This window comes from Anser anser (genome assembly GCF_964211835.1).
Source record: "Anser anser genome assembly, chromosome: 9".
NCBI lineage: Eukaryota > Metazoa > Chordata > Aves > Anseriformes > Anatidae > Anser > Anser anser.
Window position 1 is genome coordinate 15,606,813 of NC_139729.1, and position 26,923 is coordinate 15,633,735.

Here is a 26,923-nt window from a genome sequence, read left to right on the forward strand (position 1 = left end):
TTTCTTGACAGGCACATGGCCCTTCTTGGTTGTTTCGTTACCCTTGAGGGAACACAGGATGCACAGCACGCAGCATTCCCAAGACAAATGGTGCTGGCTGGCCTATGAGAGATGAGGCTCCTGCAGTTGTTGATTTTTTTTTCTCCCACCGATGAGGCCGGGTGACTGTTAAAAGCCTCACTAACACCCTGACCCTCCTGCAGCCCTTGCTGGAGATTTCCTTGCCCTTTGCAGGACAGAGAGGAACACAGACAACACTGATGTCAGCCTTGTCCAGGGTCAGCTCCAGGGTCTGGGGCTCAGGTCTGGGGCTCGGGGTTAGCTCCAGGGTGTTGGCTTAGGGTCATCTCTGGGGTGGGGGCTCCAGGGTTGAGGGTTCGGGGTTGTCTGCAGCGTCAGGGGCTTGGGGTCAGGGGCTTGGGTCCAGGACTTGGGGTCACCTCCGGGTTCAAGGCTCGGGGTCTAGGGTCTGGGGTTGAGTGTCCGGAGTCAAGGGGCTGGGGCTCAGAGCTGGGGCTTGGGGTTGGGGCTCGGAGTCAGCTCCGGGTCCGGAGCTCAGGGTCAGGTCTGGGTCCAGGTCCGGGTCCGGGTCCGGGTCCTGGGTTCGGACCTGGGTCCAGGTCCAGGGATCGGATTCTGACCATGTCCAGGGCTCGGGCTGGGGCACGGGTCTGGGGCACACGGTTGGGTCTTGGTCCAGGCCCGGGTCCAGGGCTCAGGCCCGGGTCCGGGCTTCGGGTCCAGAGCTCGGGGTTAGCTCTGGGGTGGGAGCTCCGGTATTGAGGGTCCGAGGTCAGTTCCAGGGTCTGGGGCTCGGGGTAGGGGCTCGGGGTCGGGTCTAGGGTTTGGGGGCTTGGGGTCAGCTCCTGGGTCGGGGTCTTTACCTTGAGTTGAATTTTTTTGCAGTGCTATGTTTGCAGTGGTAACGTTGCTGTCAAGGTGTTCTTGATTAAAAATGATCTCAACTGTAATTGTGAATTCACTGAGTGTGGCTTTGTATAATGACTCCCACGATCATAACATTTTTTCCTTTATCACAGATACAAGAAAAGCTCTTTCCAGCGAGATAGAGAAGGAATTAATTATACCTCTGCCTCATCCTGTGAGACCAGAATACATGGAGTAACTATAAGCTGCGATTCTCGGGAGACATACTAAGAGTCTTGGGTTCCTTCTCTGCCTGCCCCCCAAGGCCTTAGGGATGAGAAATTTTAGGCTTAATGTTTTTCCCCATGAAATACTGTCATGTTAAGGGGCGTAGCTGACTACCTGTTATGGGTCTGGTTGGATTCAGGGTACTGAACTATCACGGTCACGGATTCACCAATAATGTAGCACGTCCTCGCTCTAGTCGTGTCCAGTGAGAACTATCACGGCTAGGAACAATGCAATGAAGGGCAGTTTATTAACAGCAACAGGGACACAGGTTCTTTGGATTGCTGGAGACAAATTCACTGTCCACAAAAGCAAGGGAGCATGCATGAAATACACAGTTACTCATCCTGGCTATTAATGCGTTAAAAGGCACAAAGACTCTAGAGATTTCTAAGTTTCCATGGAGACACCTGGTACAACCAAGTGTTCAAATCTTACCCCACGACATCCCAATGCGGGTGGAAGAGAGGCTCAGCCCATCGACTGATCCCAGAAGTCAGAAAGGTATCCTTCGTGATGGCATCTTCCCTAACATCCCCTTTCACTTAAGCCAATTTACATTATCCGCCCATCTATTCTCTTTAGTCACCAGTGATAGGACCCACAGGAATAGTGTCAAGCTGCGACAGGAGAGGTTCTGGCTAGACATCAGGAAGAGGTTCTTCACCGACAGGGCGGTCGCACACTGGAACAGGCTCCCCAGGGAAATAGTCACTGCACCAAGCTTGTTGGAGTTTAAGAAGCGTTTGGACTGTGCACTTAAGTCACATGGTCTGAATTTTTGGGTTGATCTGTGTGGTGCCAGGAGTTGGACTCGATGATCCTTGTGGGTCCCTTCCAACTCGGGATATTCTATGATTATTTTCTGTCCTTTGAGGTGGAGCTTGAGTGACTCTAGTCAGGCATATCTTGGCTATGATTGGTAAAAAGTTTTCTCACTTTCGTTTAAGGGAGAAATTCAGAGCGCATGCTCAGTGACGGGTGGTCGCACCTTGGAGGCACGGAGCTTTTGGGATGGAGGTGTGTTTTGGTATTATAATGATGATATAACAAGCAAAAGTTCACTAGAGTACAATATATTTTCAAAAACATGACAGGTCATTGGCTCTGGGTAGCAAACGTGCAGCTTATCGGTCTCAGTGCGCACAAGAGCATCGGGTCCCCATCTCGTCACAGCCTATTCGTGGTGTCTCCACTCCACTCTATGCTCTGTACTATTCCTTAGAGTCAGCACTCCCACAAAGTTCCCCTAGTGCAATAGCATGTAAAGTTGGAGGCCTAGGGAACGCTTAGGTAGCGCAGCTACCCCCCACCCTGAAAGCTTCTTCAGTGCTGTACGTTTTCTTTAAAATGTGAATATTAGTTTAATTTGCCTAGTTACTTCAGGCAATTACTCCACAAATACCAAAAGTGATATTGAGATGCCTACTTCCAGCATCTCCACTGGTAATAATAGCTTCATACTTCTGTGCTTATCCTCGTGGCTTTTCCTTTCAAATACTGGAAAGGCAGAGACTGTTCAACAGTCATCTCTGATCCAAAAAACAACTCTGATTTCATCCCAAACCAATGCTGCCTGATGTCAGTAAAATTGCTATTACTCTCGGTCATCCTGGCCGTCGCAGTTGTGCCTCTGTTGGGCTCTCTGTCCAACCCTGTTGATCACCCCTGTCCTGCTCTCTGCCCCCTGGGTGGTTCTTCTGTCCCTCTGCCCCGCTGGCTGTCAGTCCACCCAGTTTGTCTCTTGCTGCTTGTGTCCCGCTTGTGCCCTTTTCCTTTTTCTTCCTCCTTCTGTGCACCACAGCCCATCTCCGCAGGAGGCAACTGTTCCCCATGGGATGGACGCCAAGACGGACAGACAGACCTGCTCGATGCCTGAGCCCCGCAGCCCCCCAAGGAGAAGGGGAGAACATCGGGGCAGGGAGTTCCGCCACAGTCTCCCTCCCAGGAGTCCTGTGCAAGAGTTCAATAAAGTTCGCTTTTGGGCTTGTGCTGCCCTCTGTGTTGGTGGCCGCTGTAAGTGGCCGTGTCACTGGGTGCAGGTTCCTGGGTGCGGAGGGGGCAGGGGCTGGGGGGAGCCGATGGATACAGACAAGCGATTGGGGTGTGGGGGCCACGCTGCTGGGGAGGCTGCAGGCTGGGGGGGGAATGGCAGCAGTGGCGGGGAGAGGCCAGCGCTGCCTGTGCTCCCTGGGCCAGGTGTGCCGGGGCTGCCCTGCGTGGAGCGAGCGATGGGCGAGCGAGACCCGGGCTGCGGCTGCTGCGGAGGAGCAGGTGAGGGAGGGCCTGGGGGTCCCTGGCGGGGGGCAGGGAAGGGCGCTGGGGAGGCTGGGTCCTGCGGGACCGGGGCCTGGGTCAGGGGGAGCCGCGGGGGGCAGGCGGCCGGTGAGGAAGCACGGCTCTGGCTCCGGGGCGGCGGCCGGGAGCACCTCGCCCCGCAGCACGCCGGGAGTTGTGGTCTTCGGGCTCCGGGCTTCCCGTCAGCCACGCCGGTTACCGGAGCATGCCGGGGGCTGCAGTTTCACGTTGCCGCTGGGCACGGGCCCGTTTAGGACGGGCAGTTCCTTCCTCCGCGCCACGGAGCGGGGTGCCTGCTCTTGCCCTTTCCGTGTGGTGTTCCTCGCGGCTCCCGCCGCTCCCCTTAACGCGCAGCCGGCCCCCGGAGCCGTCCCGGCCGTTCCGCTGCCGCCCACGCACGGAGCAGGCAGGCGGCGGCGCCCGGTGCCCGGCGGCCGAGCCGCGAGCGGCGCTGCGGGACGCGTGGCGCTCTGCTCCCGCCTGCTGGCCACAGCCGGGTACTGCAGGCGGAGGAGACGCGCATGCGCTGTAGCAGTGGCCAGGCGTCGTGCCCCGCAGCATGCCGGGAGTTGTGGTCTTTGGGTTTTGAGCTTCCTGTCGGCCGCGTCGGTTTCCGTGGCATGCCGGGAAATGTAGTTTTTCACGTTGCTGCTCGGCTTCCTGGCCGGGCAGGGCACGCTGCTCGGGGCGGTTATTTCCTCCCCGAGGCGGCGCGGGGTGCGTTTTTCTGCCGTTTTCAGCTGTGGTTTTCCACGCGGTTCGCGCCGCTTCCGTTACTGTGAAAACGTTTTGGGAAGCCGTGCCTGCCGCTCTCAGGACGGGGGCGGTAGCGCCCTGTGCCACCACCCGCTGGCAAAAAACATCAGTAACGCAGGCGGAGCCGTGCAGGGCTTCACAGAATCAGAATCATCCAGGTTGGAAGAGACCTCCAAGATCACCGAGTCCAACCTCTGACCTAACACTAACAAGTCCTCCACTAAACCATATCGCTAAGCTCTACATCTAAACATCTCTTAAAGACCTCCAGGGATGGTGACTCCACCACCTCCCTGGGCAGCCCGTTCCAATGCCTAACAACCCTTTCCATAAAGAAGTTCTTCCTAACATCCAACCTAAACCGCCCCTGGCGCAACTTGAGCCCATTCCCCCTCGTCCTGTCACCAGGCACGTGGGAGAATAGACCAACACCCACCTCGCTACAGCCTCCTTTAAGGTAACTGTAGAGAGCGATAAGGTCGCCCCTGAGCCTCCTCTTCTCCAGACTGAACAATCCCAGCTCCCTCAGCCGCTCCTCGTAAGACTTGTTCTCCAGACCCCTCACCAGCTTCGTTGCCCTTCTTTGGACTCTCTCGAGCACCTCCATGTCCTTCTTGTAGCGAGGGGCCCAAAACTGAACACAGCACTCGAGGTGTGGCCTCGGGTTTCATTAGTTAATTTCATCACTGATACTTTACAGGCCAGTAATGGCCTAGCTGCCCCAGTGTATTGGGTTCACATGGCAAGGTTCTGGGGGGGCTGCAGGGGTAGCCCCCGCAAGAAGAATCCAGCAGCCGCCCCGTGGCAGATAAGGGACAATTTCAGCCGGCCCCAAAGGGCGCCCACCGCTGTCCAAAGCCAAGCCATGAGCAACACAGTCCGTGCCTCTGTGAGAATACATCCAAGAAAATGAAAACAAACAAACAAACAACAAAAACGGGCTGCTCAACAGCAGCTGGGAGAGCGAGGAGCAAGAAACTTCCCTGCGGACACCAAAGTCAGCGCAGAAGGAGGGGGAGGAGGCACTCCAGGCAGCGGAGCCGAAGCCCCCCTGCGGCCTGTAGAAAGGCCACTGGTGGAGCAAGCTGTCCCCCGTCCCTCCCCAATACTTGGAAAACTGACCAAACATCACGGCAAATATACCAAAACTTCTAGACTGCTACTTAGATAACGCCTACATCCTCTTTCCCTGCTCATTCAACTTCAAACAGCTCTGTCAAACACTACATACCACACCTTTAACACCTTCAATAACTCTTTTAACACTTCTATCTTTCTCCAGCCTGTACTTTCACCAAAGGCTCCATCAGGGGCCAACTTAATTCCATACTTTTTTTCCCTCCAGGATGCTGAAACAACATATCAGTATACCGTATTTCATCCAATTTTCCTTCTCTCCTCCTTCTTCCACTCCGGATATTCCTACCTGAAGTGGCCAGCCTGGTCACACTTAAAACATCAAAGCCTGTCCCTGCTAGGATTCAGGCTGCAACACAGGCAGCCTTCCTTGCCTGCCATTCCTTCATCTCTCTTCCTCTCCTTTCCATCCTGGCCCCGACTCCCCCTGAAGATTTTCTTCCTCTTTCTCCAACCCTCTGCCTCACTACCTGCTACACTGTGAATACCGTTAGTTTCGCTCTCTGCTTTTCCTTCTCATCTCCCCTCCTGACATACAACTTGAGGGCCTTCCGCAGGAGGGCCCCCCCAGTGACTGTTCACCACATCCCCCCACCTTCTGGAGCTTTTTCTGTGTATCTTGCCAGGCTTTAATCACAAAATGAACTTTCAAGAGCCCTTGGGATACTGGGTCCTCGGGATTCATTCACAAGTATTTTCTCATTCTGACCCCAAGTCTCTCATATGATTTCTATGTTGCGCATTATTATTATTCCAGCCAGGATCGGCAAGTGGGTATTTCTGCCCTGCCGGTATTACCCCTGGTCCTGGAGGATGAGCTCTATCTCATTCTTGTATAGCAGATCTCCTCCTGATCATTCCCATTTCTTCCCCTGTAAACAACATATTTAGTATAGACATCACTTCCCCCCAAGAGTATAAGTTAGGTCCTAGGAACTGGTCTAATTGTTCAGCTAACCCGATGGGGTCCTCAATTAAAGACTTCATCTCCTTCTTAAAACCCCTAACACCCCTCTGCTGGTAAGGGGGGGGGAGGGAGTTCATCTAAGAGGATACACAGTTAGTGCTAGTACTGTTAGTATCAGGGAAGGCAAAATTCTCAGTATCTCTTCTACCTTGTTCTAATTCTTGCCAGAGCCTAGAGTACGCTCTTCTCTAGGGACAGTGTTAATTACAGTCCCTGTCTCTCTTCCTGGAGTGACTGCTGCTGCCACCAGTGCAACATTAGGATTATAGGGAGCATAACTTGGCTCCTTCTCCGAAAAAGGAATCTTATGGTTTACATATAAATTTAAAGCCTGAATTTTCATCAGACTCGTATTTTGGCCAAAATACTGCTGTTTCCTTAATTGGTTCTTTTGTCCAGACTGATACACAATATTTAACCGTTTTCTTCTTTTATCGCTTCCTCCAATTTTGGGATTATTTTTCCAATTTCTTATCATTCTTCAGGAAGAACTGTCAGTAGGCACTCCCCCAGGGATATCTCCCTGTCCCCTGGAAACCATATTTTGCCATTTCTCCTAGCCCTTGTCAGTGTGCTGCTACAGAAATTTACCTCCTGCAGGGTACCGCACACTAACGTTCCGATTCTGGAAAATGGGGGTGTACTGCCAAGCACTTCCCCATGCAAGGGGTACCGCACACCTATGAGTTTACCAGATTCCCTGGTGTACTGCCAAACACTTCACTGTGCGAGGGCTACCATACAACAAATTTCCCGAGACTCTTCCTTTCTCTCTCTTATCTCATGCTTCGTCCGTCTCCGGCCGCTCCCCTCGTGGAGCTACGGAACCGCGGATCAGGACTCCACACTCGCTTCGTACAAAAGTACGCCTCAATCACACATCACACAGAGTCTCACCCAACCCCCAAAGCAATACTTAATATTTCTTACCTTGGTCTGTGCACAGAGTTACCGGATCAATTCTTAAACCCGGAGTGCCTACCTTCTTCCCTTCCCCAGTACTTCACGGATCCTGCCTCTTTCACCAGTCTCGGGCCCTCTGTCAGCTCTCCGCAGAACCGCCGCCGTCGATGCACAGGACCGCTGAAATCAGCGGGGCATGCCTTCCTGCTGCTGCGGCAGTGGGGCTCCCCGGTAGGTGACTGGATCCTGGACGAGCCCCTAAATTGTGAGAAACACTCCGTAGCCAATAACTTAGGCTCAGGCGAGGTCTCAGTGAAGCAGCAATTTTATTCGCGATTGCAATGGCGGGGGTCCCACAAGCAGGAGCGCACCCACTAGTTCCATAACACAGTTTATATACTTTTTCGACGACCAGGACCCTCCCCTGTTTCCCCACTGAGTGGGTAATCCAGGTCCACAATCTATCCGATGCTTCACAGACAATACATGCATGGCCTTCAGTTGCCGGCCTGTTAAATTTCAAATTTCTTTCGACTTTTTTAATGTTTGAAGTGGTAATGTTTCTTTACTTATCTGACTTGACACCAATTGCTCTAAGGAGTCTGGTTGTTTGCATTTTACAAGGTCGTCTGCTAAGCTTTCTATCACTGCAAGCATATTTCAATACCACATTCCTTACCTTTAAACAATGTAACTCTGTGCAAAAACATTTTTATTCCCACACTCCTAACAGCAGGAGGGGCCGGAAAGTAATTCAGCACCAGGCACACACACAGGGAAAGGCAAACTGCTGCCCCTTCTTTATTATACTGAGCAAATATGAGCATAACTCTTTTTTTTTTTTTTTTAACAGCTCTTGTGGAGAGTTGTGTTCAGGGAGATAATTATAATTCAGTGTAGGAGGAAAATACAGATGTGAAATTATCGTAATTCCTTCCTACAGCTGAATTCCTTGGAAAAACACAGGTGATGAATCCAACCATCCGTAAAAGTGAAGCAATAAAACAAGGAAGATAAAAGGTAACTCACACCTTTCAGGCAGAAATGTGCATGCTAATTTATGTATTTAATATATGAACTATGCATCTGATCACCAAAATTTATCCCAGAAAGACATGGCCAAGGAGCTTCAAGTGAAAGGCCATAAATGTCACAGAGTCCTGGCCCACAGAAGAGGCAAACCTCAGATTCAAGCCTAGAATTGTAGCTGTTATATCATGCCCCTGCTTGCTACTGCTGCCACAGCTTTAAAATCTAAAATCAAAATAGCGGGAGGCCATATTTTGACTCTTTCTCTCTTAAACCCAGATAACCTCGGAGCAAATGAAACATAAGGAAAAGCTGGGAATTGTGTGCAAAGAAGCAAGGGGAGAGAGAGTACTATTTTCCAGGAAAAGTAAGAAACCATGTAGTTTAATGATCAGGCCAAAGTCTGGATAAATTATAATTACTTCTCTTGTTTATTTCTTAGGTTCCATTTATTTACATTATTTATGTCTGTTTTTACCAGTTTGTTTTGTTTTTTTAATTCTGTTGAATGTCTTTTCATCCCAGGATCATGAGGTGGTAGCTGTAGTCAGGAGGAGGCTGCCTGCCAGCAGCACAGCAACATTTGTTGTTATTGCAGCTATGGATAAAAATAAGAACTGAATACCACAAACCAATTGATACAGAAACACATAACCAGTAGTGAGCTACTTTGTTTCTCTAACAGAAAATACAAGTTTCATTCACAGGCACTCAGATAACCCCATGTAGGAGGACAGCCACAAGTTTCCTGATGACAAGGGAAAATGACTTCTCTCCAAAGCCAGCGAGAGTACTGGTTGTGGAAAGTCAACAAGCTCAGTGGATGAACACATTTGGCTTTGTTCTTTCCTGTGCCAGCAGGTAGTCCCTCCAAGTCTCTCTGGCCTTCCTTTTCCTCCAGCGACTTTGGTGATTCCCCCTACTTTCTTCTACTGGAAGCTGGAGGACCTTGTACATGGCAGAAGCAGTATTTTGGACGGCACATACTCTCTCTGTCCACAGCCTGTCCATCCTTTGTGCACTTACCTCTTCTGTCAGCAGAGCTCAGGAGAAACTGTTGCCCCCAACAAGGTGAGGATAGGATAAGCAGGGATGAAGGAGTTGGAACGTTACCAGCATGGAGGCCAGAGTGGATTCACTAGACAAGATTTTCGATACTGCCTTCCAAGATGCAGAAATTCTTCTACAGATCAGAAACCCAGTACCCACCTAACAGCATCTGAGAATCCTTCAGCCCAGCATAATTCCACATCAGCAACAATTGCAGAGATGCTCCAGTTTTGGATTGATCTTGTAAGCCATGCAGGCACAGTACTGATGGCCTCTGTCCCAAATTCTACCCCATTCACATGAACAGGGTCAGCTTCCAACCCCACCCCACTCCCCTGATAAGCAGATGCTGTTAGCACCTTGCCGGCAAAGAGGCAGGAAGAGGCATTAAAATGTTAGCCCAACATGTTATCCAAATAGCAGCTCATCTGAAAGTGGTAGGCAGGGGTGGCCTGGAAGTTGCCATTTACACCATGTTAGTCCAAGTCTTGTAACTGATATAAAATAAGGAAGGAAACAACAGTAGTCACTAGTAGGTGCTGTTGTATCAACTTATTACCTGACCCAGAGCACTGTGGTGTCTGCATCCCTTCAAGGGACTCAATATATTCACTCCCCAGCCACTCTTTGTAAGTCCTCCTCTCTTTTACAGGCACGATCTGAACAGCAGAATCCTTAAAGATCAAGTTTTTTCCTTGGAAAGTTGAAGAATCAAACATTTTGAATCCATTTCCATTGCTGTCATTTCCAAAATATTCCTGACAAGAATGCAAAATTTTCAGTATTTTGCAAGATTAAGTGCTACATTTCTCTAGTACAACATGAAAGGTGATAGGAACTATTTAGCAGATACTAACACACAACTGCAGAATCTGTTTGCTTTTAGTGTCTACTATATAATCTACTCCAGTAGATTATATACAGAATCCTGTCATTGACAATTACAAGAATTTTTGGTTCTTGTTACTATCTAGAAAGAGCTGTACTTTTAAAACATTCTTCTGTGCAAGTATTATTGAGTAACACAGGGTTTGACTGCCTGGGAGTGACCAAAAGCCCAGCACGGAGATACCCAGTATTGCTTTTAAACTAGTCAACTGCAGTATTGACATGAATCTAGCTGTGGCAGCCAGGTATGGTCTGCCTAGTTGGTTTACATATACATGACTGCAGTGTAAATATGCCCAGCAACATTCTGTTACTATACACTGTTGCATTGCTAGGAAAATTCCAATATGGAAAAGTTTTGGTGTGTACTGTTAGACTTAAAAGTCATTCAGTTTGGGAAAACACCTTAAGCTCCAGGAAAGTTACTACTGAAACCATTGGCTGGGCGAAAAGTTGAAATCTCTTGTGGCACCAGAGTGGTTTTACCAGGAGACCTACAAGGGATGCATTTTACCTTCTCTTTCCAACTCCAAAAGGGCTCTGCGCGGTGCACATGCTACCAGTCCCATGACAGAGGGGACATAATACAGCAGTACAGTCTTACTGTCTTTATCCTTGGTCTGTGTTAGACCATATCAAACTCCCCCATAGAGTAAATGTGTAATTAATACCTGGGCCTTGTCCAGTAGTCCATATACAGCAAAAATGTTGGTATCTGGGTGAACCATAATGGCCTGAGCTGGCACCCGAGCCAGGTGACACTGAGCAAACTGGGTGACTTCAGCACGGGCACCATTTCGACACAGTAACTGGAAATCACTGGACTTCAAGTTACGGGCCCAACTTTCAGTGTTCTTACCTGAAAGAAGAAAGTAGTCACTGTCACGCTCATTGAATGCTTTAGAGCAATAATGCTCAAGAAAAATAACTGAATTATAATAAAGAGACATGTAAAACTAAATACCATCTGTGTTCTCAAACACGGTCGAGTGCTTCACAAAGGCCACATCCCCAGAGTCCTGTGCTAGGCACCTTTAGGAAATGTGAGATAGAAGTTCAGTTCAAAGCATCTTTATTGGGACCACATAATTTCTAATAATCAACAGATTTAGGAATCAGTTTTGCATAAGTTCCTGCAAATAAATCCACTGGACCCTAAAGTAATGAGGAAAAACAGAACATGAAGTGAAACATCTTGAAATGAGAGAAAACTAACATCTTTGCAAGGTTTAAAAAATAAATAAAGAATTTCAAGAGAGTAATACAGCAGGAAATAGTGATTCATAATGGTGTGAGAAAGGACAATAAAAAGGGCCAACATTAGATAAGCAAAGGAACAGAAGATGTGTGATACTCAGCGCTGTATTCCCCAATTGGTAACAACAGCTTTCACACTTTCCTTTTAAAACACATACAAAGTATATGTCATTGAGACTTATGTTTTCAGGAAACATTGCCTAAAACAGGATCATTAAGCCCACCGATCAGGAAGACGTAAAGCTGTAACTGAGCAAGGATTACATAGTACCAAACATGAAGAAAAATTTTTCATGTTAACAATTACCAAAAATAAATTCTGCATGTACCTGGTTAAACATGAACAGTTATAATCAAGGGTATTATTACCACAGAGCTGACACTGTCATGCAGAAAACCTGGTATGTGCTGTTCAGTGCATTCCCCATCAGAAGAGATTGTTTCCAACAGACTTTTTAGTCAGCTGTGGAGTTTAACTTGCTTCAAGCAGCGGGATATACACAAACTGAAAGACCTCTCACACCCCACCAGGTTAGTCTGAAAATATCCAGAGTTGAAGGAATCTGGAAACCTGAGGCTGAATTTTAAGTTCACGTCAGTCACCTTCCATACGTAACTCATTCTTGTTTCAGAGATTACTTAAAGCATTACAGCTAGACCCATCCATTCCTCGTAGCAGATTGCTGCCCTCCATTTTTGCCTCACATCCCAACTAATCTTTAAATCTTTTAAATTAATCTTTCAAGGCTCCAAGTCTTTGGGTATGGCTTATTCATTTGGTGACTGGTAGCTAGCTCTGTTAATCTGTGAAGTATAGCAGAGAATACAGTTTGCCTGTAAGGCATGTACCACAGCAAAGCAACTGGACGTAGCTAAATAGATTTGTGAAAAAAAGCTAAGTCCAGCACTTGAATATTTACCAGGCAGCTGCTGTTCCAGTCTCCTCCCCTGAAGGAAGACAACCACTCACTGCCAGCTCTGTTACATGTGCCATTACTGTCAGAGGTGAAGGTCAGGAAAAAGAATTGTTACTTCCCTATCTACCCAAAGACTCAGGGCTTTGAAACTGTTAATGGCCTCATATGTAGATGTCCACTGTTACACAGTAAGTATTTATTTTATTTGTTATTAAGTATTTATTCCATTTCACACTATTTCCAACCCCATACCTTGTTCTGAAGAGGATTTGATATTTGAACATAGCTGCTCATGCTGTTCAGAAACGTATTTTTGCATACAGCTACAAATGGGTAAGTGAAGAGACACACACACAGAGCTCCCTGTTTCTAGCTTGCCACGCTCAGCGCAGACTCTCAGCAGCCAGACCCTGACTACCATTTGCCTCTTTCCTTGCATAAACTCGTTACGGATGACCTGACCAGAGCGGTAGATTGCCATACTATAAAGCAACACTGGAGACTGATGACAATGCACACGCTCCTCACTAGGTGGGTGTCTTTTGCTCTGGAAAGAGAAACATGGATTTGGCTGTTGGTCGTCTGTTTGGCTGTGGGCCAGGAAGCTGGAAAAAGGCTCTCATATACACATACACACACACATCTCCGCATTGCTATGACCAGCACAGCATCTTACAAAGGGGAAGGCTGCTGCTGTTTCCAATAGGCTGTTTTTAAAAGAATTATCCTTTTTACTGACTGGGATGCAGAACAGTTCCTCATTGTGTTCTGACAAACTGACGGAGTAAATAACCACCATATGTATTAATTACCTGAAGGCTCCACTGTAGCTGTAATAACGTTCTTGGCTACTTGCACTGCATTTATTGTTTCCACTATCATCTCCAATGCACAGTTGACAGAGTTTTGATGGGTAATTATCCTGATTAGCTGAAGGCACACAGCTTGCAGAGAAAAACTCGCTCACAGCTTAAAAAAATAAATACAAAAACAATATAGTTGAATAAAAAATAAATAAAAAACAATATAAGTTGAAGGCACAGCTCTTCACAACAAAGGGTAGTTACACTGTCATGAAGTTATAACCAACACTGGTTTTAGTAGAACACTAGAAACATGAGTTATAGCTATTTTACTGGAATTTGTAAATTAAAACTTCTAAAATATTTTCAAAGCATCATCTAACTGATTATGTAATTAAAGTAAATAGCTCCCTGGAAGACAGGAAATGTACAAACAAATTTAGAACCCAGAGACCTACATTTATAGAACCTTTGCTAGTTCTGCTACATTACTCCACTACTACAAAAAGGTTGAAAATAAATGCAATAAAATTCAGGACAAGAATACATTGTTTAATGCAGTGACATCCCAGAGCCAGAAGTACTACCTAGAGGGGATACATCTGTATCCTGTTATTGACATCTGACTTGCGTCCATATCCTCAAGCAAGAGCTGAGATGGACACGTGCAAAAGCAGGGTTTTCAACACTATATGATAAAGTTGATTAAATTAAAAAAAAAAAAAGGGAGACACTTCAATTACATTTCTGAAGATTGGAATAAACCTTTGTAGTTTGATACACTGGAGGCCAGGACTACCATTGAGATGGATCTGGACAAACACACTGACAGGAATCTTGAAAGGTGAATGCAGAATCCTGCTTTTAGGTTGGAATAACCCCATGAGAGGCTGAAAAGAAGCTCGTAAAAAAAAGGACCGGAGGGTCCAAGTGGAAACCAAGTTGACCAAGAGTTAGGATTCTGCTTTTTTTTCAATGAAGGCTAACAGACAGAAATGACAGCAAGGAAAATTTTGATTAGGTATAAGGAAAAATTCTTTACACCAAGGATCATCCAAAACTGGGACAAGGGCCCAGACAGGCTATAGAATCTCCATCCTCAGAGTTGCTCAAAACTTGCCTGGACATGGCCCTAGGCAATCTGATCTAACTGGACATGCTTTGAGCAGTGGACTGGACTACATGACCCTTCCAACCTGAATTAGCCAACAATTTTTTTGACAAAGGAAAGAGAGAAAGGAATCCTTTCCTCTTACATCTGTTAGATTTAACATTCTCAACATGACCCCTCCATTAGTCTAATCATGTGGCAAACTTAAAATTTGCCAAATTGTTACATTAAAAATGCAGCACCCCTTCGCAAACAAATTAGCTTAATATAGAGCTGTGCAATATCGAAACTGTACTTTCCTAGTGGAAGTTTGTAACTGGATTATTACTGTATTTTTGATATATGGTACCATCATCTTACCTTGAGGAATATTGCAGTCTCTGGGCTTAATAATGCCCTTCTTAATTAGCATACCAATGGGGATATTCCATCCAGCTGTTCTCCCCAGTCCTGTGTGGCAGGACTTCTTCCCTTTCAGGTCACTGATGGTGAACGCATTGGATGGATTCCGTTTCACTAGTGCCACAGCATAGTATGCATTGCTGTTGTCATCAGCTTGCAGAAAGGAAAAAAAAATGTATTATTGCTTTCCTTAATCATTCCCACTGCTTAATGACAATGCACATAACCATTACACTTATCTGGTGCCAACTTCAATTGCACCGACAATCAGCCAGTCAGGAACTATGAACACACACAATTATCTTCATTTGTCTACTCCATGATGTTGCATTCATTCATGGCCTATATGCTTGAACTGAGTAAACTACAGAGAAATACAAGCATTTTGTTAATGCTAATTATGTACATAACCTTCAAAAATGGCATTTGAGTCATTAGTGACTTAACAAAACTGCTCTGAGAAGTTGTTTTTAATGTGACAAATCAAACCTGTGTTACAATTTCCATGAGTTTTGCAGCACATTGAAATTCTGCCTTATTGACAAAACACCCATAAGCTCTCTTTTCATCAATGACTATGAGGTAGCCACGTTGATGAGGAATAATTTGTTTTTAACTGGAATCTATTGTGTAATTTCTGTATTGTTCTTATTAAAGTTACTTTGATTTTGTGAATACTCATTTTTCCAATGCAGAATTGAAAAGACAAATAGATATGTGTAAGACTTGAAACTGCAGAAGACTCATCCTGGTCCAACAGCAGGACACAAAAAAGTTGCCACAAACTCATTGTAGGAACCCAGCCCACACTTATTTCCTCCTCTGTCCATGATGTGATGACAATAATATTTATTTCCTCTGCAAATAGCTTTTCTAGCAAGGCCCGGGAACAGAGGCTGTGCTCTTAGAGCTGTTTTCAAACTGGGAAAATAAGGCCTATATTTATATTTCCTGACCTTCTTACCAGAGTAACTTTCTCCGGCAGCTGGTACAAGGCCATATGTCTTCCCAGCTGTGTAAATATCAGCTCCACCCAGAGCTACAGCATCACTTTCCTTTTTCTGAAAAATAAAATATACAGTTTCTGTGAAAAAACAGCAGACACCTTCCCTGCTACAATGATGACAAAGAACTCCAGCATCATACCCACTGCATCTCAACAGACAAGTCTGGTAGCAAACAAGCAATCTGCTGCTAACCAAACCCCCCCAAACATGAGTAAAGCATCCATGAAAGGAGCTTTCAGACAAAGGCTAGAACTCAATGGGCAACAATACCTTTGTTACCCTGGAAGAGCAGCAGGGTTCAGGCCCATCCATACCATATGAGTTACAGATCACCCCCTTGAAATCCAACATTGCCTAATCATCACGTAAGAGCACATCTCTTTAAATCCTACCTAGAGAGAGCGGCTTGTGCTAATTGGTTTATTGCATAAGGCTCGTAGCAGCCTACCTGGATCAGCTCCATGCACTCTTCTTTTGTCTTGGCTGAAATACACTGGATTGCTGGTTTCAAATTTTTTTTCCTAAAAGCAGTAGCCATTTCACCACATTTCCAAATCTCCTCAGTTGAAATAACACACCAGTTCAGGCTTTCTGGCAATGCTGCAGAAAATTGGAAAGGAAGTATTACAGTTCACTTCTTTTGTAAAAGAGGAGGTGGCATACATACTGCTCCACTGTCACGTGTCATACATGTTATTTAAAATGTTCAGTTCTGTGTTTCCCCTCCCTCTAGCTTAGACTTACACCTGCTTCAGGTACCACAGAGGTCTCCAGACTAGTGGTATGTCCACACTACAAATCTATCCAGTATGAAAGAACAAGAACTCCTGTGACTGATGATTACTAAGCACAGCTACAAGGTGTTAATTGTTTGCAGTCTGATCTCTTAAGAGTGCAGCAAAAAAACACACTGAACACATTCTTCCTCATACCTAACAGTCACTGAGCAGGCCCCAAAAGAGACAAGTCCTGGAGGTCAGGGGCTTTGCCACAGCACTGAGCATGTCTGGGAGGTTCGGTGGCTGTAATTATTTACCTGTGTTTCTGAGTATCCCAGAATACACATCAATTCATTTCTATGTTCTTCTGATAGTATAAAAGACCACAACAGACCAACCTGAGGACTTACACAGTAACACATTACTGGTTCCCCTCTTTAGTGGGTAAGAAATGGAGTACCAGGTAGCAGTAACAGTTTACCAGATTTATGTCTCGCATATAACTAAAAGACTAGAAAACGTCTACATCCTGTGACACAAAATGGGCCTATTTGCCCAGGAAAGCATTCTGCGATGTGATACTGTTTCTAGGTCAAAATCTGCCCTTTCTCCATGCTTGAAGATTAGATTGGCATCTTGCCATAAACCTCAAGAATCAGATGAAGACAATGCAGAATAAGGATGGTCTCCATTATCAGCTATTTTTGTTCATGGTTTTCAAGAGCAAACCAAAGACAACTTACTGTTGGGGTCACAGCTCAAGCCTTCCATGGCATGAAGATATTCATCACCCAACCATGCCTGGTAATTCTGAGATGTGATTGCAATGAGCTCTGTGGTGGAGTCTCTGAATATAAGATTCTGGGCACCATAGGCTGTGGAGTCAAACATCTGAAACTTTGTGCCTGCACCATTGAATCTTTGCTGTAATGTTAAAGAAAGAAAAATATCTGTCACACATTCCTCTACCTAGTATCACGTCTGTGATGACATAGTTCATGTGCAGGAGAAAATCTGTTGCCTACAGAACAGACAAACAACTAAGATTGTATTTACTGAAAATCCACAGGTTAAGAATTACTGAATGGGGGAAAAAAAGCCAAAACAAAACAAAAGATCTCAAGTAATTTTCAACATCCCTGAGTCTTTGAGGGCAAAAATGACCTCCTACGTCCCACTCTGCAAAATTCTCTTCGGGACCTACTGATGCTGAGTGCCTCCCATACTCCTTCAAACCCCACAGAGCTGAAGGTGCCCAGATATCCTGTCTTCAACTCAGCCAGGTGGGTGGAAGAAACCTTCTCAAATACAATGCATTGATGAAAAATGGTGTCCTACTTGTCCCTGGTTCAGGAGCTGGAAGACAACTGTCCCATCTGTGTCAGGCCGCACTACGACAGCACGAGCTGGGATTCGGGCCAGGTGGCAGGTTCTCCACTCTGTCACATCAGCTGTGCTACCGTCGCGGCACAGAAGCTGGAAGTCCTGGGAACGAAGATTCTGGGCCCAAGAAGAAAGTGTTTTTCCTGAAATCAGACAGAAAATGTGTATGGTATGGACATCAGGCAGGGCTGATAACTCTGGCTCCAAGTCTGCTCTAAGCATCACATGCATATGTGGAGCAGAACACAGCTTTCCTGAGCATCTTTGAAATATTCCTGACTACAACATAACCTATGCACTTTAGTCTTGTATCTCCAATAAGACAATACACAGTCTAACACTTGTCCGACTGCACTGAACTGTACTGTGGCCTGCAATGGTACTCGGAACATTCCTAAGTCTAGGAATATACACTTATTTATTTATTTATTCCCCTTCCACTTCTTGACTTCCTGCTGAAACCACTGGGTAGCCACAAGCAACATTTACATTTGTAACAGCCTGGGTATAAAACCAAGACTTTAGTGCTACTTTTGTTCATGATTTTCAAGAGGAAACCAAAGACAACACTCCCTTTCCACATGCAACTAAGGATTCCACCTCTCACCCTTACTGAAGCTAGCAAGTGTTAGGAAAAAAAAAAAAAGAATCAATCACCTATCTCCTGGTGCATACATATATGTGGGTACATCTACTTTCACTATTAGAGCATTTTGCTTGATTACTCAATTCAAAATAAATCAAACATCTGACATTATGCTGTCATCACAGGCACTGTACTTCACAGCTTGCAGCCACTGCTCAACAAACTTACCATCAGTGTATTCAGGAACCGTGCTGTGCTTCACGAAAGCAACTGTTCCAGCATCTTCAGCTAAACACCTAATAAATGCAAATATTAATAAGCATTATGAAGCACAGCTTCCATGCACTGAGCACTGCCGACTGACAGCCAGAGAACTGTGTGCTGTGTTCCATCAGCCAGCAGACACTGACCTATTTCCTTGTGCTGAGAGTTTAGCTCAAGGCAGAGACTAGGGGCTGACAGAGCATGAAGTAAACTACTGCTCTCATTTGGTGAACACGGACAACATGTTCTGTGCTGCCTGGGACAAATATCATGACTGCGGGAGAGTTTTCTGTCTAATGCAGTCACAGAATCTTTTGGGGAACTACAAAGACGGGAGCAAGTGCTTCCCAGGAGTAAATTATATCTCTGCTCAGTCAGTGTTATTACTCAGGGGCTGGGAACTGCAATGCAGCATGCAGACAAGAAGGAGGAAAATAGAGCAAAGACTGGTGTGCGAAAATGGAGGGCAGAGAATTCAGAGAACTGTCATGAGAATTCAGTGCAATTGAGGGGAGATAACTGTGAAATAGCTGTGTAGGGTGGCAGTTCAGCTCTCAAATTCTAAGGGTCATCAGGTTTTACTACTTTTACAAACTGCTGAAACAAACATCCAAGACTTGTGTCAACAGTTACTGGACCAAGCAAACAGCAATGGGATTTTGCTGACCAGTACAAGTGCTAAATATCTAATTTAAACATTCACACCTGAAATAGTGGGTTTAGAATTACTTTTAATAAATCTCTAGGTTCAAATTGTGGTCATCCTAACACTAGAGAAGATTTTCTAATGGGATCAGCTGGAAAGTTCTCTGGCTTCAGTTTCCTGACAGTGAGGTCTGGACACTATGGCTATGGATAGAGATAAAAAGAAACAGAGCCATGATTTTTACCTGAAAGCCCCACTGTAGTCATAGTATTGTTCCTGTGAATTTGCTCGGCATTTGTTCTGCCCAGACAAATCCCCTTTGCAAAGCTGACAGAGGGATTTGGGATAATTTACACTATTTGCTCCAGGAACACAGCTCGCACTGAAATAGTCACTAACAGCTAAAAGTAAAATTAGAAGAGACATTTTTTACAATGAATATCCCACAACATCATTTGAAAACATATACACAGTACATCTCTTAAAATGGTTAAAGAAATACATTCTGTTCTTAAAAGAGTTTCCTTTCCAAGTTTAAAAAAAATTGTCATTTTCATCAGACCTATGTTAGGTCTACTCCATCTTAAAAGGAGCATCCAAAACACCAAGGAACAAAACAGCAAATAGAACCACACATTTCTGTCCTTGTGCTGGGGTCCCAAGAACATACAGAAAAATATTGCTGAAGAGCAGATATTTGCCCTCTAACTCTTACCTTTTGGAAGGTCACATCCCATTGCTGTGAGGCGCCCACTGTCAATTAGATAACCCACTGGCACGTCCCAGCCAGCAGTTCTGTTGATGCCCGTGTGACATGAACTGATACCTTTCAAGCTGTTGATGGTGATATTGGAGCCCTTCTTTACTACAGCCACAGCATAGTATGAAGTTCCAATCTCTGCAACGCAGGAAGAAAAAGGAGCAAATAAAAGTGGCATGTGTCACTGTAATGCTGCTGTGAGGTTGACTTGTGGCCTCTTGTGGCTCCCCCACCCACAGGCAAGTAACGTTTTTCACACCCCTGTTGAGAACCTGCTGACTGTGGGTACATATTCCCCATTATCTTTGTAGTGTGAAATGTCTTAAAGGCCACAAGCAACCTACTCTAACTTTGAAAGTCACCCTGCACAAGAAAAACGTGGTATTAAGTAAACCAAAAGTTATTTTGTATGATTATACCTTGATCATATACTTCCCCAACCACAGGTTTCAGACCATGCTCCTTCCCAGCCTGGTAAATCAAACGACCATTCAGCGTCACTGCATCTGCCAAATAATCCTGTGCAGACACAAAGTCAGAATACATATTGAAGCTTAGTTATTAATATTTATTAACCGTCAGAGACAGAGAATCCATGAATTTAAGAGAAGAGGTCAACATCTATGGGACCTCTCTTTCCTCCACAAAGTTCTTTTAAGTACACTCAGAAATTACTGAAGAACAATTACTGAGAGGGATTTTACAACTTCAGAACTGCCTTCCTTCAGAAATAGTGCAGAAGCCAGCCCAGGACCATGATGGCCTCACTCGTCTTCACAGTCCAAAGGAACCTTAGAAATGGATCTGTGTTTTCTTCCTGCAGATCTGTGACAGATCTTAAGGCCAATCAATTAGGAGTTTCATTTATCACTAGCTAGCGCCCCAAAGCCTGAAGATTTAAATAAAGTAAATATACTTTTGAGTTTACGCACAGATTGTTTGAAGTGATGTGTTCTGGGGACACAAAATTTGAATGCCAAAGTGTGCACTCAAAAATAGCTGTGAAACCTGTTGGCTTGTACCTCAACAGACAAACAGCCATACATTTGCAGCGGGTAGAGGAGCAGATGGCAGCTGAGCCTTTGAGCTCCCTTTAGATGAAAAGCCTCCTATCAATAGCTTGTGACTAAACCCCAGCATATAAAACACAACACGGGAGAGAAAAAATGTCTATTGTATTTAACCTTCAGTAGTTTACAGCCTACAGACCTTAGCTCCCTTAAGTGCATACAATCACATCTGTGGTGGCACAGCAGGAACAGTGTGGGTATTTTTTTTTAAAGCAAGGATTTGCCAATGCATCTAGCAAAAGCACGGGATAATTCACATAGAATTTCTGATTAATATATATGCAATGGGAATGTGAATTAATTATTTTCAGAAGGACTTCATTTCTGTGTCACAACCCTTGAGGATTACCTATAGAAGTGTTTAAACACCTGCTGAAGAGTATGACCAAATTAAATATTGCCAGGGTCCCTAGATTAATATTTAGTCATTTCTCAATTTTTAAACATCTTCAATGAAAAATAAGTGTTTTACTTTATCCATGTGCTAACACATTCACAGAACTAAGTCCAAGTTATGTAGTGTTATAAAACAGCATATCTCTGCCCCTTCAGCCTTTGTGTCCCATCCCCTTTTTGGCTTCAAAGAGCAGAGTTCAGTGCAGATGCAGACTCAGGGGTTCCATACAGCCCTACACAGAGTAGGCCAGTTTAAACATTTAGTAGATTATTACAAGAAGAAAGAGGTCTTAAGGACAAAGTCTTGCCTGAAGCCTTACAGAGAAGATTCATTTTATCAGAAAACTACTTACTCATGTTTTCCACCTGCAGGGTTCTGAGTTCATCTAATCAAGTTTTCTAACAAGATGCACAAAGACTATAATTTATTAACATATGCATCCATATTCCCCTTCCCTCACACTCTGCCAGTGAAGACAGCCATGACTACCTGCCTCCACATTTCCTCCAATATCCTCTTGTTGCCTCTCACTGCCTCCTAATGGGGGAATTGTTTTCCAAACACCATTTTGCAAAGCCACGTTTACAGTCTTTAAAGTCTTCCCCAGAGCTTAACTTTTTTCCCCAAACTGAACATGCTCTGGGCAGCTGAATTAATACAGCTGAGTTTGCATGTCCACTGCTCACCCTACTTGCTGCTTTGTCTCCCTCTTGTATCCTGTTTGGTATTGGGATATTTGGCTTTATACTCATTTGTATATAAAATTTCCATGCTGAGATCCTGAAAAAGGAGTATTATCCAGAGTTTACTAAAAGACAATCCACTTAAAGGCTCAGCAGCACAGCTTTAACTGCTGTCCGCATCGTACTACTCCACCCCTTCTTAAGTATCTACTAAATAAATCTAACAATTCTGAAATCAAAGATTACTATTTAGGAATGAATATTAAAGACCTTTACTTGCATTCCTAATGACTGGCCATATGTGACTAGCCAAAGAGAAGAGACAGGGCCATTCTGACATTCAGGTCCATATGCATACCGTTATGTCTTTAAAAATATATATATGCTTTGATTTTTCAAAGACATGAATGCAAGGAAGCATATGGCCATCTGCCCGCATCATCAGATACTCACAGAGCTCTGTACATCACCATGTGGTTTATTTATTAGGCACACAGGGTTATTAAATCACTGACACTTATCACTTACAACTCACCTTGATCATCTGGGTACAGTTAGCAGCTGACCCTCCCTCTGTACATTCTAGAGAGGGAAGGATGCCAGCCCCAGCAAAGGCCTTACTCATGTCATTACATTTGGAAAGTTCTTGCTGGGAGACAGTGCACCACCGGACACGTTCCAGGCTGAGAGCTGCAAACACAACACCAAAAGAAAATATTATAAAATAAATTGGTATCTTTATAACAGAGCTTACCATCTGAAGGTTCTCAAAGAGCCAACCTTTCATTTTGTTTCTCTCCCCAAAAATGGGGCTCATTCAACAGTGATTTTTCTCATTTCTCCTGCTTTCATTCAGATTAACATGCACTTAATACTGAAGTTATTTGGACTGAAAACAGGATAGTCTCCAACTCAGATACTAAAACCTGATGGCATTTATTTCTGACATAAGAAATATGAGTATCATGGAACAAGTCAGGGCAGCCAGGCTGTTATTAAAACTTTGCAGAACAGGACATCTTTGTCTGTGTTAACTTTTGGGGGCTGTAAGTTTGTGAGTTTCTGTGCCATCATTCTTTTCAGAGAAAAGCCTAGTTCTGGCTTAAGGAAGCTTCTCAGGGTTGTGTTCTGGAGCCACCATGGAGATGTATATGGCACCATTTGCACAATGTGGTCACTTAACATTGAAGAAAAATTCATGACTTTTTTTTTTCCTCCCCAAAACTTTCTATTTGCAAAGAATTCTCCTGAACAGATTCCAGGGTCAGAGGTATTGCACAAACAGATGGAGACACATTTAAAATATATGTACCACAACAGAACAATCCTTAGAGAGCACCATTTACTACAAGAACTACTGCTTCCACCTGTCTGCTTGAGACACATCCTGGGACACACACAATCTTTCCTGTTTAGTCAGAGGCATCTAAAATGATTATTTAAAATGACACGTAACAAAGCCAAAGAGACTGCCCAGGGACAACTATGTCTCAAAAACCGCAAGTTACTACCCGGAGCCCTGCCCCTTTCCTTGTTGGTCTAAATAAAAAAAAAAATAATCATAGGTGCTGAAGAACCTTGCCACTGGGCTTATTATGAAAAGTAGAAAAGTAAGCTTGTCTCTTCAAAACACTCTTTCATAAGAGGCTGTTACCACAGTCACGAAAAGGGGTGGGCAGTTCCATGAATGAAAAGACTTGTGTTAAGTAGTGGAGATTCCACTAGTCAGTGAAGAAAGAAAGGTGTCTTTCAGGAGGCTCCAGTGGCTGTCTTGTACATACCAAAGCTACAAACGCTTTGTAGGAATATATTACCATGTGCAAGTTGTGCAGCTGTATGTAAAATGAGAGTATGCTTTACACTGAAAAATGACTACAGGTCATTTTTGTAAGCAGTTGGCACCAAATTCCATTGCTTTTTCTTCAATTTTGACTTTTAAGTTGGAGCCTGCCTGAAGTTATTTGTAACATAGTTTTCTACCAGCTCTAACTGGCCCTCTGCTTCCTCATCATTGTCATGAAGTTGAGACACAACATCTAATTTTCTAATTTTATATGATTCCACTAGCACTCAACAGTAGCTACGTACTTTTTCTGACTCCATGGCTGCAGACTAAACAAGATTGTTGATGCCATAAACTGTTTTCCAACAGGTACGGAAAGAGAGGGCTTGGCTTGCTCCAATTCAGAGTCACACTTGGAAAGCTTACAAGAAGTTTTCACAGTAGCATGTGTAGTAGAGGGAAAAACAAGTTCCCACCTCTGTAGGAGGCGTAGGAATTCTGAGAACCAAGAAGCTTAGCCTCATCTACCCAAGGGAAATCTTCACTATTAATTTACTGGGGCAGGAGGAAAAAAATAGGTTTTCATTGATAAAGGCTTTCCCCCCATGCTCCCCAAACACAAGCAACTGGAAATTAAATTGCTCTCTCAGCATCTCAGTATACATGGCTAAGTACCATTCTTCAGTGTCAACATTTTGGCTTTAAACACGAACACACAGGAATAATGCACAAATTGTATAATTGTATGAAGAAACCACTAGCCACACACACCTGAAACATGAAGCAAAGCTCATTTGGCTCCACGTTTCAGCCTCGATAGTGAAACCACACAAATCTGTTTCTTCCTGCTCCCCCCTTCTCTCCCATCTGAGAGAGGTACTTAGTTTGTCCCTTTCAGAACTACTGGACATTGCCCAGCATCTGGCTGGGTACTTTCCTGTAACAACAAATTTCTGTTTCCTTCCTTGAGAATTAATAGATTTGAAGTGGGCTTGAGTACAGAGCAGGTCTGTAGTTAAACTATCTTTCCATTGCCAGTCAAGAACATGTTAAAACAGTAGACAAGACTCTAAACCAAAGTTAATTCACAAACTTGGCCCAAACTCCATTGCTGAAAATAACACTACTGCATTGTTTAACATCTTATCAAAAGGCTACTAATACACTCTCAAAGGTTTTCAACAGAAAATCTAAAAAATAAATAAATGAACTAGGAACATTTCAGAACCAGCGTTCTTTTTCAAAGAACTGTGGAGTCCTTCAGAAACAGCATCTACACCTCTAGAGAAATTAAAAGTATTCACCACCAGAACTTGGGAGTGACAGGAGAAAGCCAACATGTCACACAGATCATGCTGGATGGAATAAAGCTTTTTATTTATTTATTTATTTAAAAATATTTTTTAAACCAAAAAAATGTCATGGAATTGTATGTACCTGCGAGAAACACAACACGGAGACAAAAGAAGTAGATTCTGTGCTGAGGAAATACAACCGATGAGTCAATGATATTCAATGCCATCCATATTATATTCAATATCAACATGATATTCAATATATCCTTGATTTTTCACCCTTCCTATTCTTTCTTTCTATTCCTTTTCCTGACCACCTGAAATTGGTTCTGAAATGGCTCTAGTTTTCCTTTGCTTTCTTACATCACATATTAGTCAACCCCAAAGATACCACAACACAACAACATAGTTTTTGGAGGGCACTTACTAGCATGAACAAAGAGAAGAAGGAAGACATTTCTGGAGTTCTTCATTGCAAAAATCTTTGGGATTTGTGCTTTTTCCAGCCTTCAGAACACCCAAAGAGCAGTGCTTCTGCAAGTTTGCTCTCCCCGGTCTGCTTCTTGGTGAAAATCGGCGGCATTCAATTGCAGGTGCACTTTGTTCCGCAACTTATCTTGCTTACTTTGGCACACGTCACTTCATAATGATCATGGCGGGGGGGGGGAGGCCTGGAAAAAAGTCCGCCTCTCTTCACACTGCCTTTACACTTGAAAACAAGTCAGACTAGGAAATTACAAAATATCCAAGGCACCACTGAGGTTGTTACTGCTTTAGCACCACCTATAGACTTAGATAAACAGCTGCACGCTGACTCAGGGGTGTGAGGTAAGGCTGTTTAAAGAAATCCTCATCGTAAGTACGAGTTCTGTGTATTTCCTAAGTTCTGTGTATTCCCCAAGTGCTGGGGCTCAGGAAGTAAAAGTAGATTGAAGTTAGGCACTTTGACAGAGCTGAAGGTCACTTTTCTGTTGCCGTATTCTCAGTTTTGTCATGAATCACAAGGAAACAAGAAACAATAAGGAAGCCTGTGCACTCTACAGGTGGAAGTAGCATGATAACCGTTAGGGTAAGTAATGTGGACTTTAGTCTGAATGTAAAGTGGTATTTAGTGACACCTTGCTAGTACATGACAAAAGCCTTGGAGAAAAGCTCTGTGAAAGTTATTCAGTCATTTCCATATAGGAAAGGGTAATTCCTCAAAGATTTATCCAGCTGAACAGGAAATTTAACTTTATTCCTGATCAGTTAAAAGAGACGGGGAAAATAAAAATGTATATGATGTAGAAATCTCAAAAGTTATTATAGTTTTCAGATTCCTCAGTTATTTCAAAATTTCAGTTGAGATTAAAAATATGATCTAAAAGTTGGTGTCTTAAAACCTCTCACTGCATATCTCAAATCATCGGCCACTTTTCAAGAGGCAGACACTTTCAGCTCCTCTAAAAAAGGTGTGACATTATTTGTCAGAACTTGCATTGACAGTACACACCTTGCATTTCCAAAGACAGAAGGATTCTCAGAAAGACAGCACACCTACTTTACCAATATAAAAAAACGGAAATAATTTTTGGCCATACATTGGTAGCTTACTCTTCCTGCAAGTCTTACAAGCATTTGGCACAGCACCAGCACTATTTTGTCCAGTGTTTAAACC

The 26,923-nt window shown here is 44.3% G+C and overlaps 2 protein-coding genes across 3 annotated transcripts in view; both read right to left on the reverse strand.

Moving 5' to 3' along the window:
• LOC310904415 (glypican-5-like) overlaps window positions 1-8,515 on the reverse strand; it is a 441,629-nt gene extending 433,114 nt beyond the window's left edge. Inside the window, exon 1 of the mRNA XM_083849134.1 lies at window positions 7,244-8,515. The gene's annotated coding sequence lies outside the window, so the exon portion shown is untranslated. The remainder of the gene's footprint in view (window positions 1-7,243) is intronic.
• A 138-nt stretch (window positions 8,516-8,653) lies between these two features.
• MELTF (melanotransferrin) lies at window positions 8,654-26,914 on the reverse strand. Of its 2 annotated transcripts, XM_083849121.1 has the most exons (16): window positions 25,694-26,914; window positions 22,724-22,878; window positions 20,458-20,557; window positions 19,994-20,176; window positions 19,523-19,679; window positions 18,597-18,664; window positions 17,738-17,925; window positions 17,143-17,323; window positions 16,129-16,280; window positions 15,638-15,734; window positions 14,632-14,826; window positions 13,170-13,326; window positions 11,148-11,215; window positions 10,855-11,042; window positions 9,855-10,053; window positions 8,654-8,843 (listed from the first exon to the last, which is right to left on the reverse strand). In XM_083849121.1, the coding sequence occupies exons 1-16, from the start codon at window positions 25,737-25,739 to the stop codon at window positions 8,773-8,775; spliced, it is 2,205 nt and encodes a 734-aa protein (XP_083705247.1). In that variant the 5' UTR covers window positions 25,740-26,914; the 3' UTR covers window positions 8,654-8,772. The 2 variants fall into 2 exon arrangements, with proteins under 2 accessions (XP_083705247.1, XP_083705246.1); XM_083849120.1 differs by having other exon boundaries at window positions 8,654-10,053.
• Between the last annotated feature and the right edge of the window lie 9 nt (window positions 26,915-26,923).

Bases quoted from the DNA above. Each gene is read 5' to 3' on its own strand.
- MELTF (XM_083849120.1), bottom strand. From the start codon at position 25,739: ATGAAGAACTCCAGAAATGTCTTCCTTCTTCTCTTTGTTCATGCTA. The intron at 20,558-22,723 runs GTGAGTTGTAAG...GTGTCTGCACAG, and splicing joins ACTGTACCCAGATGATCAAG to GATTATTTGGCAGATGCAGT. The intron at 11,216-13,169 runs GTAATTAATACA...CATTTCCTAAAG, and splicing joins AGCTACAGTGGAGCCTTCAG to GTGCCTAGCACAGGACTCTG.